The sequence below is a fragment of the Macaca thibetana genome, chromosome 1 (assembly GCF_024542745.1).
Source record: "Macaca thibetana thibetana isolate TM-01 chromosome 1, ASM2454274v1, whole genome shotgun sequence".
In the NCBI taxonomy this organism is placed as follows: Eukaryota; Metazoa; Chordata; class Mammalia; order Primates; family Cercopithecidae; genus Macaca; species Macaca thibetana.
In genome coordinates this window covers 166,214,286-166,227,657 of record NC_065578.1, presented here as the reverse complement: position 1 = coordinate 166,227,657, position 13,372 = coordinate 166,214,286, and the positions used below count along the sequence as shown (strand labels likewise).

Genomic DNA, 13,372 nt, shown 5'->3' with positions numbered 1-13,372 from the left:
GAGGTGAGGAGTTTGAGACCAGCCTGGCCAACATGGTGAAACCTCATCTCTACTAAAAATACAAAAAAAAAAAAAAAAAAAAAAAAAAGTAGCTGGGTGTGGTGGTACACACCTGTAATCCCAGCTACTCGGAAGGCTGAGGCAGGAGAATTGCTTGAACCCAGGAGGTGAAAGTTGCAGTGAGCCAAGAGCATCCCATTGCACTCTAGTCTGGGCAACAGAAGGAGACTCCATCTCAAAATAAATAAATAAATAAATAAAATAAAATTCCAAGAGTCATTCTTTCTTTAACTGTGTCTCTTTAACAATATTTGAGCACATGTTCAAATATGGTAGTATACTACCTCATAAACAATTTGGTTATTAACCTGGTAACAAATATTACAGGTAATTTAAAAAGTATTTTTACATTTAGAAAGTCTGAAGGGCAGTCTCTTCTGTCTTTAATAAAGCAGATTCTCTAATACAGCATATAGTTTCTTATCTCTAGTGTGTTTGGCCCTTTAATACTGACATAAACTTTGAATTAAGGGTAACAAAAGCCTTAATATTAATAAAGGTGATAATGAATGTGAATGTAAAATTTTTACACATACAGTATATTGAAAACAATGATATAGTCTAGTCAATGGGCATTAGGAAATGAAAATATTTTGATGTGTAGATTAATTTGTAACAGATGGAAGACATACAAAAGAGATTACGTTCTACATCAAATTATACAAACTAAAAATTAAACAACATTTATTGGTTTTTATTTATAAATAAAGAAATGTTCAGCACAAACAATTTAGGTTCAAATATTTAAGCAAGGAAAAACTCAGAAGTTTTTAACTTAACATACTTCCTCAAAATTATGTTTTATAAGGAATTTCATGATATATTGAAATATGACTCCTCTTTCTGCCATTCAATTCTATGTTCTTAAGGGTTCTTGATAAGACAGAGTCCTTGAGGGGAAAAAGAGAGATTTTTGAAATAAGCATCAATTGTAATCAAGTGTTTATTATAATCTTAGCCTTTCAATTTTTCATATAGTCATTGTTTTTATTAAGTACTATTAAGAACAAATTATCTTACTTAGTAAATAATGCCACCAGTTCCCTTTAAAAAACTCAATATTATTTACTACACTACTCACCATTTTTTAAATATTTTTCTACATGTTTACCTTTTTCTTTTGAAAGTGAGAAATTCATACTGTACCAAAACATTTAAATAGCATATAAATTTTTTTCCACCCTGATTTTACCACAATTAGAAATAAAAATAAAAAATTTTCCCACTATTGTGTGTCTTTTACATATTTTTTTATTAGAGCGGTCAAAGCATCTAAAAAGCTGGCTTTATGTAATTCATATAGCTCATTGTTTGCAATTTTTAAAACAGGACCACATGCACTTTGCCACTACTTATATTTTTAATATTCTTAGCTGAACAAAAAATATAATTTCCATTTTCTGTATATAGTGTCTTCAAAAACGGTTAAAATTCTGATCCTACAAAATGGTTTACATAATTTTATTATACTTTTTTTAACATTTCTCTAAGAAAATAGTTAAATTATTTCTTGTAAGTAGTAGAAGATGTATTTTTTAAATTGTAGTATGAGGAAACTCCTTAGTACGTGATTTCCAAAAGTTACATAAAAATGTGGTTCCGAAAATAAACACCGTATTTTCTACACTTTATTAGTAGTGCATGAAATTAGATTAAGAAGTAGGAGAAAGTGTGATTTTGTCCTTATCACAGAACATATAGGTTGATTTTTGCACTTTTAAATATTACACATATAAATTGATTTATTTTTCCATTTGCCAAAGTGTCACAAATATCAAATGGCAAATGTTGCTTTCACTTCAGACAATTCAGAAGGCCTGTTGAATTCATTACCACTTCCAGTTGTTTGCTTGGTACAAAAAAAATGAAGAAAATATTATTATTTTTTCTTTCCAGTTGCCATAAAGTAAGAGTGGTGTAGAACATAACATTTCTGAAATGTTGAATAACAATCTGACCACAAAAAAACATACCTATAGGTGAAAGCCTCTTCTTACCTTTGTCTTGGAATACATCTTGGATATTTTAACTGCCCTCTGTCACATTGCATTCTAAGTATAGATCCAGTAATATATAATTCAGCTGGGTAAGTATCTCCTCTACAAATAAACTCAACATATTCACCATGCAAAATATGTGGTCTATTGTCAAAATCCCATTTCAGAAGTAAATTATTCTTTTCCATTTCAGTAAAAGATAACGTGCATGGCTCTGGGAACAACAACAAGAGAAAAAAAAAAAAGAAAGAAAGAAAAAGAAGAAAACTATCTTGTTACATCTTGGTAGGAACAGGAATCATTGTATTGCGTACTCATGAGGACCTTAAAATTCTCAGACGTAAGAGTAGCAAGTCAGTTAATTAGAATTAATATTTGAGTCATAAAATACGTTCAAATCTTACAGAAAACAGTGAGCCATTTCTCTCTGTGGTCCTGGATTTGGGGAAAAGGTATTTTCTGCCAGTCACTTAGTTTTATGTCATTAGCTTTTTCAAAGACAACAAACAAACAAAAAGAGGTATTCTGGGGGAAGCATTGACAGTTACTAATGGTCATTGATATCATGCTCTTTTCCCTTTTCCTTCTTCGGAAAGTTCAAATAAAATTATCATGAGACAAATTATTAATTGCTGTATAAATAACATTTTATGGAAATATAGACACTAACTAGATTCTCAACACTGACCAAAGCTTTATAACCTCATGCCATCCAAAATGGTTGACAGTTACTTCTCTTTAAAATGTCTAGTTAAGAAATATCAAGGCTGGATTAAGACATTTTAAATTCTAAGCATGGAAAGTATAATTGTGTCCTTTCCCATGTATACTAAACAAAAGAGAACCTTAAAGTGTGTATTAGGATACACACACACAAAAAAAAAAACTCTTTGATTTTTTTTCCCAGAATAAAAACATTAATATTTCTAAAACATCAAATATCAGATTATTTCAGAAAATGGGATTTCTTGTGTCCTTATTTGTCTCCTGGATGACCTAGCATTAAGAAATAACTTCTGAGACAGGTAAAAAGGTTCAGAGTTGCTAATAAGGCATATTAATCACATACCTGTAGTACATTAACAAACTTATTTACAGTATGCCCTGTCTGATTGCCTGCAGGGGATACATTTCAAGAACCCCAATGCATGCTTGAAACTGCAGATAATACCAAACCCTATTGTCATTCATTTGGAACACGTTTTTGTTCATGTCTTCTGCTCACAAATTTAAGGCCTCTTCCACCTCAACTAAGCATTTGTTATACACTGTGGCTTGTAACTTTTGCAGTCTGAGGTGCAACAATAAAACTTGCATGGATTTCTTTTTCCTTCTTTACACTTTCATAGATAGAAGACTCATTGTTTCCATGGATCTTAGCAACCTCAGCATACATTTATTTTTCTTTTCTTTTTAAGTTGAGAACTTCCACCTTTTCACTTAAAGGAAGAACTTTACGCTTCTTTTTAGCATACCTTGGGCAGGAAAGATGAAAAGGCATGAGATTTTATTATACTACTCAGTGCAGAATTTAAAATGTATAAACTGTTTTTCTTCTGAAATTTTCAATTTAACGTTTTCAGACTGCAGTTTACAGCAGGTAACTGAAACCCCAGAAAGTGAAACCGCTGCTGAGGGTACTGTGTTCAGTTATTTTTTTCAGCAACTACTTATTAAATGCCTATGTGTCAAACGTTATGCCGGAAGTGCTACAGGCGCTAAAAATGAACAAGAATTACTACAGTCATTACAAAATCGTCGTGAAAATGAAGTCAAGTAGTACTATAATTTAGAATGCCATTGTTCTACAAAACATGAGATTTAAATTAAAAGAAATTTAAAAGTTGATTCATGGACCTTTAACTTTCGGCTGTGGCAGAGTAGATCATACCAAACTCGGCTACGACAGAGTAGATTATATCAAACCAGCAATTCTATTAAGAAACCGAAAATCTGAAAAACAGGGAAACAAGCAAGCATTTCAAGGTATCAGAAAACCTCCAAGGAACTTAGTCAAGGAACTAAGGTTCTGGAAAAAATGTATTCAGGTGAGTTAAACGTCTACGTGAGGCTGGGTGCGGTGGCTCACTCCTGTAATCCCAGCACTTTGGGAGGCCAAGGCAGGTGGATGATCTGAGGTCAGGAGTTTGAGACCAGCCTGGCCAACATGGCGAAACCCCGTCTCTACTGAAAATAAAATAAAATAAATAAAATAAAATAATAAAATAAATAAACTAAACTAAAATAAAATAAAATATGCAGGCATGGTGGTGCTTGCCCGTAATCCCAGCTACTCGGGAAAGCTGAGGCAGAAGGATCGCTTCAACCTGGGAGGTGGAGGTTGCAGTGAGCCGGGATCGTGCCACTGCACTCCAGCCTGGGCGACAGAAGGAGAGTCTGTCAAAAAAAAATTCTATGTGCCATTTTTTCTCTTGAGGTGATCGTTGCCTTTAAGTCTGAGAGATTAGATGATAGAGAATGGCCAGGATAGGCATAGAGCCAGGAGAACTTGTGAAAATCTCATCATAGAGTTGAAGACAGAAAAACGAGAATTTGGTAAACCAAGGCAGCCAGGACTTGAAAAGGAAAGAACTTAGAAGGATAGGAGGTGTAGAGATATGAGCCCCAGGCTCTGCGCTAGCTTTTCCCTGAGGTACTGCTTATCCCTGACTTGTATAGAGGCATAGGATGAGAAACCAAGCAGAAAGTAAACACAAACTTACAGTGGGCATTTGGCAGTCTCCCAGTAATATCAGAGACAGTCAAGGAGAAAAAGCTTTAATAAACACAACAAACTCTCCGTGAAGAGCCCTGGACAGTTACGGTCTGTGAGAAAAGGCAAGCAGAGTCTGAAAACAAATGTAGAGAAAGTTTTATTTTTCATTGTATTGAAACCAACTGCCTCTACCCTAATCATCAGCCAGAGGATGAGATGAGCATTCTTTGGAGTAAGTTGACATCATCCAAACCTCCTAAAATTTTCCATATGTAATATTTGAAATTCAATCAACTGTTAACAAAAATATCAAGAATTTGGGGCTAGAAAATAGTTCCAGATATTGGAGTTTGCAGATAAGCCTTAATAAAAAGTATGAATTATATGTTCAAGAAGTTGATGTTAAGATAGGATCTTTCATCAGCTAACTCAAAGCTACAAAAAGAAAATATGAAATAGAAATGCAAAGATAATCGCTGAAATTGAGAACTCAAAAGATGAGTTTAAAGCAGATTGGATACATCTAAAGAGAGGATTATTAAACTAGAAGAAAATTGCCAAATTGAAACAAAGAAACAATACAACGAGAAAATTACCAAACAATTACTACTGTAAAACAAGAAGAAAATCAGAGAAAATATAGATTTAAAGAGACAATGGCATAGCAAAAAGATGTAATATATGTATCATGGAATCACAGCCAAGGAGTGGGAAATGCACACTTTAAAAGATATTAGCCAAACATTTCTAAAACCCATGAAGGATATCAAGCACATCAAGATTCAAGGAATGCTACTAACTTGAAGAATAAAATGTACAAAGAAACCCACATCTAGGCCAACATAAATAATTTGCTGAGATTAAAAACAAAGAGAAATGTTAAAAACAGCAGAGAAAAAAAAGATACATTACATTCAAAAAGTATTATTAAGAACAGCATTTGATTATTTAACAAAAACTATAAAAACCAGAAAAGGATGAAATGACACTTTTTTTTTTTAGATGGAGTCTTGCTTGTCGCCCAGGCTGGAGTGCAGTGCCGATTCTTGGCTCACTGCAAGCTCCACCTCACAGGTTCATGCCGTTCTCCTGCCTCAGCCTCTCGAGTAGCTGGGACTACAGGCGCCCACCACCATGCCCGCTAACTTTTTTTTTTTTTAATTTATTTATTATTATTGTACTTTAAGTTGTAGGGTACATGTGCATAACGTGCAGGTTTGTTACATATGTATACTTGTGCCATGTTGGTGTGCTGCACCCATCAACTCATCATTTACATCAGGTATAACTCCCAATGCAATCCCTCCCCCCTCCCCCCTCCCCATGATAGGCCCCTGTGTGTGATGTTCCCCTTCCTGAGTCCAAGTGATCTCATTATTCAGTTCCCACCTATGAGTGAGAACATGCGGTGTTTGGTTTTCTGTTCTTGTGATAGTTTGCTAAGAATGATGGTTTCTAGCTGCATCCATGTCCCTACAAAGGACGCAAACTCATCCTTTTTGATGGCTGCATAGTATTCCATGGTGTATATGTGCCACATTTTCTTAATCCAATCTGTCACTGATGGACATTTGGGTTGATTCCAAGTCTTTGCTATTGTGAATAGTGCTGCAATAAACATACGTGTGCATGTGTCTTTATAGCAGCATAATTTATAATCCTTTGGGTATATACACAGTAATGGGATGGCTGGGTCATATGGTACATCTAGTTCTAGATCCTTGAGGAATCGCCATACTGTTTTCCATAATGGTTGAACTAGTTTACAATCCCACCAACATTGTAAAAGTGTTCCTATTTCTCCACATCCTCTCCAGCACCTGTTGTTTCCTGACTTTTTAATGATCGCCATTCTAACTGGTGTGAGATGGTATCTCATTGTGGTTTTGATTTGCATTTCTCTGATGGCCAGTGATGATGAGCATTTTTTCATGTGTCTGTTGGCTGTATGAATGTCTTCTTTTGAGAAATGTCTGTTCATATCCTTTGCCCACTTTTTGATGGGGTTGTTTATTTTTAGTAGGGGCAGGGTTTCACCATGTTAGCCAGGATGGTTTTGATTTCCTGACCTCGTGATCTGTCTGCCTCGGCCTCCCGAAGTGCTGGAATTACAGGTGTGAGCCACTGCGCCCAGCCAAAATAACAGATTTTAAAGCACTGAAATAAAATAAGGGCTAGGCTAGAATTCTATATCAGGCAAAAATATCCTTCAAAATTGAAGAAAAATAAAGACATTTGCAGACTTAAAAAAAAACGGAAAAAATAATAAAGAAATAATAGTTTTCAAGCAAAAGTAAAATTATCCCAGTGAGAAACAGAGAAAAACTGGAAAAGATGAGGAGAAAATGCATTGATAAATATATAAGTAAATCTAAAAGAATATAGTTGGACAAAACAATAATGTCAATCATATCTTTTGGATTTAAAATACATGTAGAATTAAAATACATGATATAGTAATACAAAATGTTGGAAGAGTAAATAATTAGTGTTTTAAAGTCCTAGAGAAGTAATAAAAGTTCTAATATATATTGGATTGAATTAATATTGTATGATATAATCTCTATGATAATGGTTAAGAAAAAATGACAGGAAAGTATAATTAACCAGCTAATAGAGGATGAAATAGTTTAACAAAAAATAGATTTATCCATAAGAAAGTAAAAATATTTTTAAAAAGAAAAAATAATAGAGAACACTGGGCACCATGGCTTACATCTGTAATCCAGCACTTTGGAAGGCCAAAGCAGGAGGATCACTTGAGCCCAGGAACTCAAGACCACTCTGGGCAACATAAGGTGACTCCATCTCCACTAAAAATAAAAATAAAAAAAATAGCTGGGTGTGGTGGCACATGCCCCGTCTCTACAAAAAAAAAAAAAAAGAAAAATCTAAAAATTAGCTAGGTGTGGTCCCAACTACTAAAGAGGCTGAGGTGAGAGGTCATTTAAGCCCAAGGTCAGGGCACTCCAGCCTGGGCAACAAATGAGACCCTGTCTCTCTTTATATATATCCATCTACCTATCTGTCGATAGACCAGCCTAGGCAACATAAGGAGATTTCATCTCCATAAAAAATGAAGATAAAAAAATAGCTTGGTGTGGTGGCACACACCCTGTCTCTATAAAAAAAATATATAAAATATATATACATTTCTAGATGTGTCTACATAGATACACAGATATTGAGAGAGAGAGACAGAGACTTTGTTGCCCAGGCTGGAGTTCCTTAGAAACAAATATCTCTCTCTCTCTCTCTCTCTATATATATATATATATGTGTGTGTGTGTATGTATGTGTATGTATGTATATATATGTATATATGTATGTATGTGTGTGTGTATATCTACATATATATGGGTCGGTTCCAAGATGGCCAAATACGAACAGCTCCAGTCTGCAGCTCCCAGAAAGATAGACACAGAATACGGGTGATTTCTGCATTTCCAACTGAGGTACCTGGTTTATCTCATTGGGACCGGCTAGTCAGTGGGTGCACCCCACAGAGGGAGAATGGAAGCAGGGTGGGGCATCGCTACACTTGGGAGTGCAAGGGGTGGGGGGATTTCCCTTTCCTAGCCAAGGGAAGCCATGACAGACTGTACCTGGAGAAATGGTACACTTCTGACAAATACTGTGCTTTTCCCATGGTCTTAGCAGTCAGAAGACCAGGAGATATCCTCCCTTGCCTGGCTTGGTGTGTCCCACGCACACGGTGCCTTGCTCACTGCTAGTGCAGCAGTATGAGATCAACCTGCAATGCTGCAGCTTCACTGCAGGAAGTGGTATCTGCCATTGCTGTGGCTTCAGTAGCTCACAGTGGAAACAAAGCGGCCAGGAACCTCGAACTGGGCAGAGCCCACCACAGCTCAGCAAGGCCTACTCCCTCTCTAAATTCCACCTCTAGGGACAGGGCATGGCAGGACAAAAGGCAACAGAGAGCTTCTGCAGGCTTAAACGGTCCTCTCTGATAGATCTGAAGAGAGCAGTGGCTCTCTCAGCATGGCGTCCGAGCTCTGAGAATGGACAGACTGCCTCCTCAAGCGGGTCCCTGACCTCCATGTAGCCTGACTGGGAGACACCTCCCAGTAGGGGCCAACAGATACCTCAAACAGGCAGAAGCACCCCTGGGATGAAGCTTCCAGAGGAAGGATCTGGCAGCAATGTTTGCTGTTCTGCAGCCTCCACTGGTGATACCCAGGAAAACAGGATCTGGAGTAGACCTCCAGGAAACTCCAACAGACCTGCAGCTGAGGCGCCTGACTGTTAGAAGAAAAACTAACAGACAGACAGAAATAGCATCAACATCAACAAAAAGGGCATCCACACCAAAATCCCATCTGTAGGTCACCAACATCAAAGACCAAATGTAGATAAAAACCACAAAGATGGGGAGAAACCAGAGCAGAAAAGATGAAAATTCCAAAAACCAGAAGGCCTCTTATCCTCCAAAGGATTGCAGCTCCTTGCCAGCATGGGAACAAAACTGGACAGAGAATGAGTTTGATGAGCTGACAGAAGTAGTCTTCAGAAGGTTGGTAATAACAAACTTCTCCGAGCTAAAGGAGCATGTTCTAACCCATCACAAGGAAACTAAAACCTTGAAAAAAGGTTAGATGAATGACCAGCTAGAGTAAAAACTGTAGAGAAGACCTTAAATGACCTGAAGGAGCTGAAAAACACAGCACGAGAACTTCATGATGCATGCACAAGCTTCAATAGTCAATTTGATCAAATGCAAGAAAAGGTATCAGTGATTGAAGATCAAATTAATTAAGCGAGAAAACAAGATTAGAGAAAAAAGAGTGAAAAGAAATGAATAAACCCTCCAAGAAATATGGGACTATGTGAAAAGACCAAATACCTGTTTGATCTCTGTACTGGAAAGTGATGGGGAGAATGGAACAAGTTAGAAAACACTCTTCAGGATATTATCCAGGAAAACTTCCCTAACCTAGAAAGGCAGGCCAACATTCAAATTCAAGAAATACAGAGAACACCACAAAGATACTCCCCGACAAGAGCAACTCCAAAACACATAATTGTCAGATTCACCAAGGTTGAAATGAAGAAAAAAATGTTAAGGGCAGCTGGAGAGAAAGGTCAGGTTACCCATAAAGGGAAGCTCATCAGACTAACAGAAGATCTCTTGGCAGAAACTCTACAAGCCAAAAGAGAGTGGAGGCTAATACTCAACATTCTTAAAGAAAAGAATTTTCAACCCAGAATCTCATATCCAGCCAAATTAAGCTTCATAAGTGAAAGAGAAATAAAATCCTTTACAGACAAGCAAATGCTGAGAGATTTTTGTCACCACTGGGCCTGCCTTACAAGAGCTCCTGAAGGAAGCACTTAACATGGAAAGGAATAACTGGTACTACCCATTGCAAAAACATGCCATATTGTAAAGACCATTGATGCTATGAAGAAATTGCATCAATTAACTCATAAAATAACCAGTCAACATCATAATGACAGGATCAAATTCACACATCATGATACTAACCTTAAATGTAAATGGGCTAAATGCCCCAATTAAAAGACACAGACTGGCAAATTGGATAGAGTCAAGACCCATCAGTGTGCTGTATTCTGGAGACCCATGTAATGTGCAAAGACACATATAGGCTCAAAATAAAGGGATGGAGGAAGATCTACCAAGCAAATGGAAAGCAAAAAAAAAAAAGCACAGCTTGCAATCCCAGTCTCTGATAAAACAGACTGTAAACCAACAAAGATCAAAAGAGACAAAGAAGGCCATTACATAATGCTAAAGGGATCAATTCAACAAGAAAGAGCTAACTATCCTAAATACATATGCACCCAACACAGGAGCACCCAGATTCATAAAGCAAGTCCTTAGAGACCTGCAAAGAGACTTAGACATTCACACAATAATAATGGGAGACTTTAACACTCCACTGTCAACATTAGGCAGATCAGTGAGACAGAAGGTTAGCAAGGATATCCAGGATTTGAACTCAGCTCTGGACCAAGTGGACCTAATAGACATCTACGGAACTCTACATCCCAAATCAACAGAATATACATTCTTCTTAGTACCACATCACACTTATTCTAAAGTTGACCACATAATTGGAAGTAAAACACTCCTCAGCAAATGTAAAAGAACAGCAATCACAGCAAACTGTCTCTCAGAACACAGTGCAATCAAATTAGAACTCAGGATTAATAAACTCACTCAAAACTTCACAACTACATGGAAACTGAACAACCTGCTCCTGAATGACTACTGGGTAAATAACAAAATGAAGGCAGAAATAAAGATGTTCTTTGAAACCAATGAGAACAAGGACACATTTGTTCTCTGTGACACATTTAAAGCAGTGTGTAGAGGGAAATTTATAACACTAAATGCCCACAAGATAAAGCAGGAAAGATCTAAAATCGACACCCTAAGATCACAACTAAAAGAACTAGAGAAGCAAGAGCAAACAAATTCAAAAGTTAGCAGAAGGCAAGAAATAACTAAGATCAGAACAGAACTGAAGGAGACAGAGACACAAAAACCCTTCAAAAAATCAATGAATCCAGGAGCTGGTTTTTTGAAAAGATCAACAAAATTGATAGACCAGTAGCAAGACTAATAAAGAAAAGAGAGAAGAATCAAATAGATGCAACAAAAAATGACAAAGGGTATATCACCACCAATCCCACAGAAATACAAACTACCATCAGAGAATACTATAAACACCACTATGCAAATAAACTAGAAAATTTAGAAGAAATGGCTAAATTCCTGGACACTACACCCTCTCAACACTAAACCAGGAAGAAGTTGAACCTCTGAATAGACCAAAAACATGCTCTGATATTGAGGCAATAATTAATAGCCTACCAACCAAAAGAAGTCGAGGACCAGACGGCTTCACAGTCGAAATCTACCAGAGGTACAAAGAGGAGATTGTACCATTCATTCTGAAACGATTCCAATCAACAGAAAAAGAGGGACTCCTCCCTAACTCACTTTATGAGGCCAACATCATCCCAATACCGAAGCCTGGCAGAGACATAGCAAAAACATAGAATTTTAGGCTGATATCCCTGAAGAACATCAATGCAAAAATTCTCAATAAAATACTGGTGAACTGAATCCAGCAGCACATAAAAAAGCATATCCACAATGATCAAGTCAGCTTCATCCATGGGATGCAAGGCTGGTTCAACATATGCAAATCAATAAACATAATCCATCACATAAACAGAACCAACGAAAAAAACTGCATGATTACATCAATAGATGCAGAAAAGGTCTTCGACAAAATTCAACAGCCCTTCATGCTAAAAACTCTCAATAAACTAGATATTGATGGAATGTATCTCAAAACAATAAGAGCTATCTATGACAAACCAACAGACAATATCATACTGAATAGGCAAAAATTGGAAACATTCCCTTTGAAAACTGGCACAAGACAAGGATGCACTCTCTCACCACTCCTATTCAGCATAGTGTTGGGAGTTCTGGCTAGGACAATCAGGCAAGAGAAAGAAAGAGTATTCAATTAGGAAAAAAGGAAGTCAAACTATCTCCGTTTGCAGATGACATGACTGTATATTTAGAAAACCCCATTGTCTCAGCCCTAAATCTCCTTAAGCAGATAAACACCTTCAGCAAAGTCTCAGGATACAAAATCATTGTGCAAAAATCACAAGCATTCCTATACACCAATAACAAACAGAGAGCCAAATCATGAGTGAACTCCCATTCACAATTACTACAAAGAGAATAAAATACCTTGGAATCCAACTTACAAAGGATGTGAAGGACCTCTTCAAGGATGACTACAAACCACTGCTCAACAAAATAGAAGAGGACAAGAACAAATGGAAGAGCATTCCATGCTCATGGATAGGAAGAATCAATATCGTGGAAATGGCCATACTGCCCAAGGTAATTTATAGATTCAGTGCTATCTCCATCAGCCTACCACTGACTTTCTTCACAGAATTGGAAAAAACTACTTTAAAGTTCATACGGAGCCAAAAAAGAGCCCACATAGCCAAGACAATCCTAAGCAAAAAGAATAAAGGATGGAGGCATAATGCTACCTGACTTCAAATTATACTATAAGGCTACAGAAAACAAAACAGCATGGTACTGGTACCAAAACAGATATATAGACCAATGGAACAGAACAGAGACCTCAGAAATACCACCACTCATCTACAACCATCTGATCATTGACAAACCTGATAAAAACCTGCAATGGGGAAAGGATTCCCTATTTAATAAATGGTGCTGGGAAAACTGGCTAGCCATATGTAGAAAGCTGAAACTGGATCCCTTCCTTATACCTTATACAAAAATTAATTCAAGATGGAATAAAGACTTAAATGTTAGACCTAAAAACCATAAAAACCCTAGAAGAAAACTTAGACAATATCATTCAGGACATAGACATGGGCAAATACTTCATGACTAAAACACCAAAAGCAATGGTAACAAAAGCCAAAATTGACAAATAAAATCTAAATGAACTGAAGAGCTTCTGCACAGCAAAATAATCTACCATCAGAGTGAGGAGGCAACCTACAGAATGGGAGAACATTTTTGCAATCTAGCCATCTGACAAAG

At 36.8% G+C, this 13,372-nt stretch overlaps 1 protein-coding gene across 3 annotated transcripts in view; it reads right to left on the bottom strand.

The window, feature by feature from the left end:
• Window positions 1–266: 266 nt before the first annotated feature.
• Window positions 267–13,372, bottom strand: part of F13B (coagulation factor XIII B chain) — a 33,200-nt gene continuing 20,094 nt past the window's right edge. For 2 of the 3 annotated variants that reach the window (XM_050782506.1, XM_050782511.1), the window contains exons 11-12: window positions 2,058–2,271; window positions 731–950 (exon numbers count right to left, since the gene is read on the bottom strand). In XM_050782506.1, the coding sequence (XP_050638463.1) occupies window positions 917–950; window positions 2,058–2,271 (248 nt within the window). In that variant the 3' untranslated portion in view covers window positions 731–916. Of the gene's footprint in view, window positions 951–2,057; window positions 2,272–13,372 lie in introns of all 3 variants that reach the window. The other variant, XM_050782497.1, reaches the window with a different exon arrangement.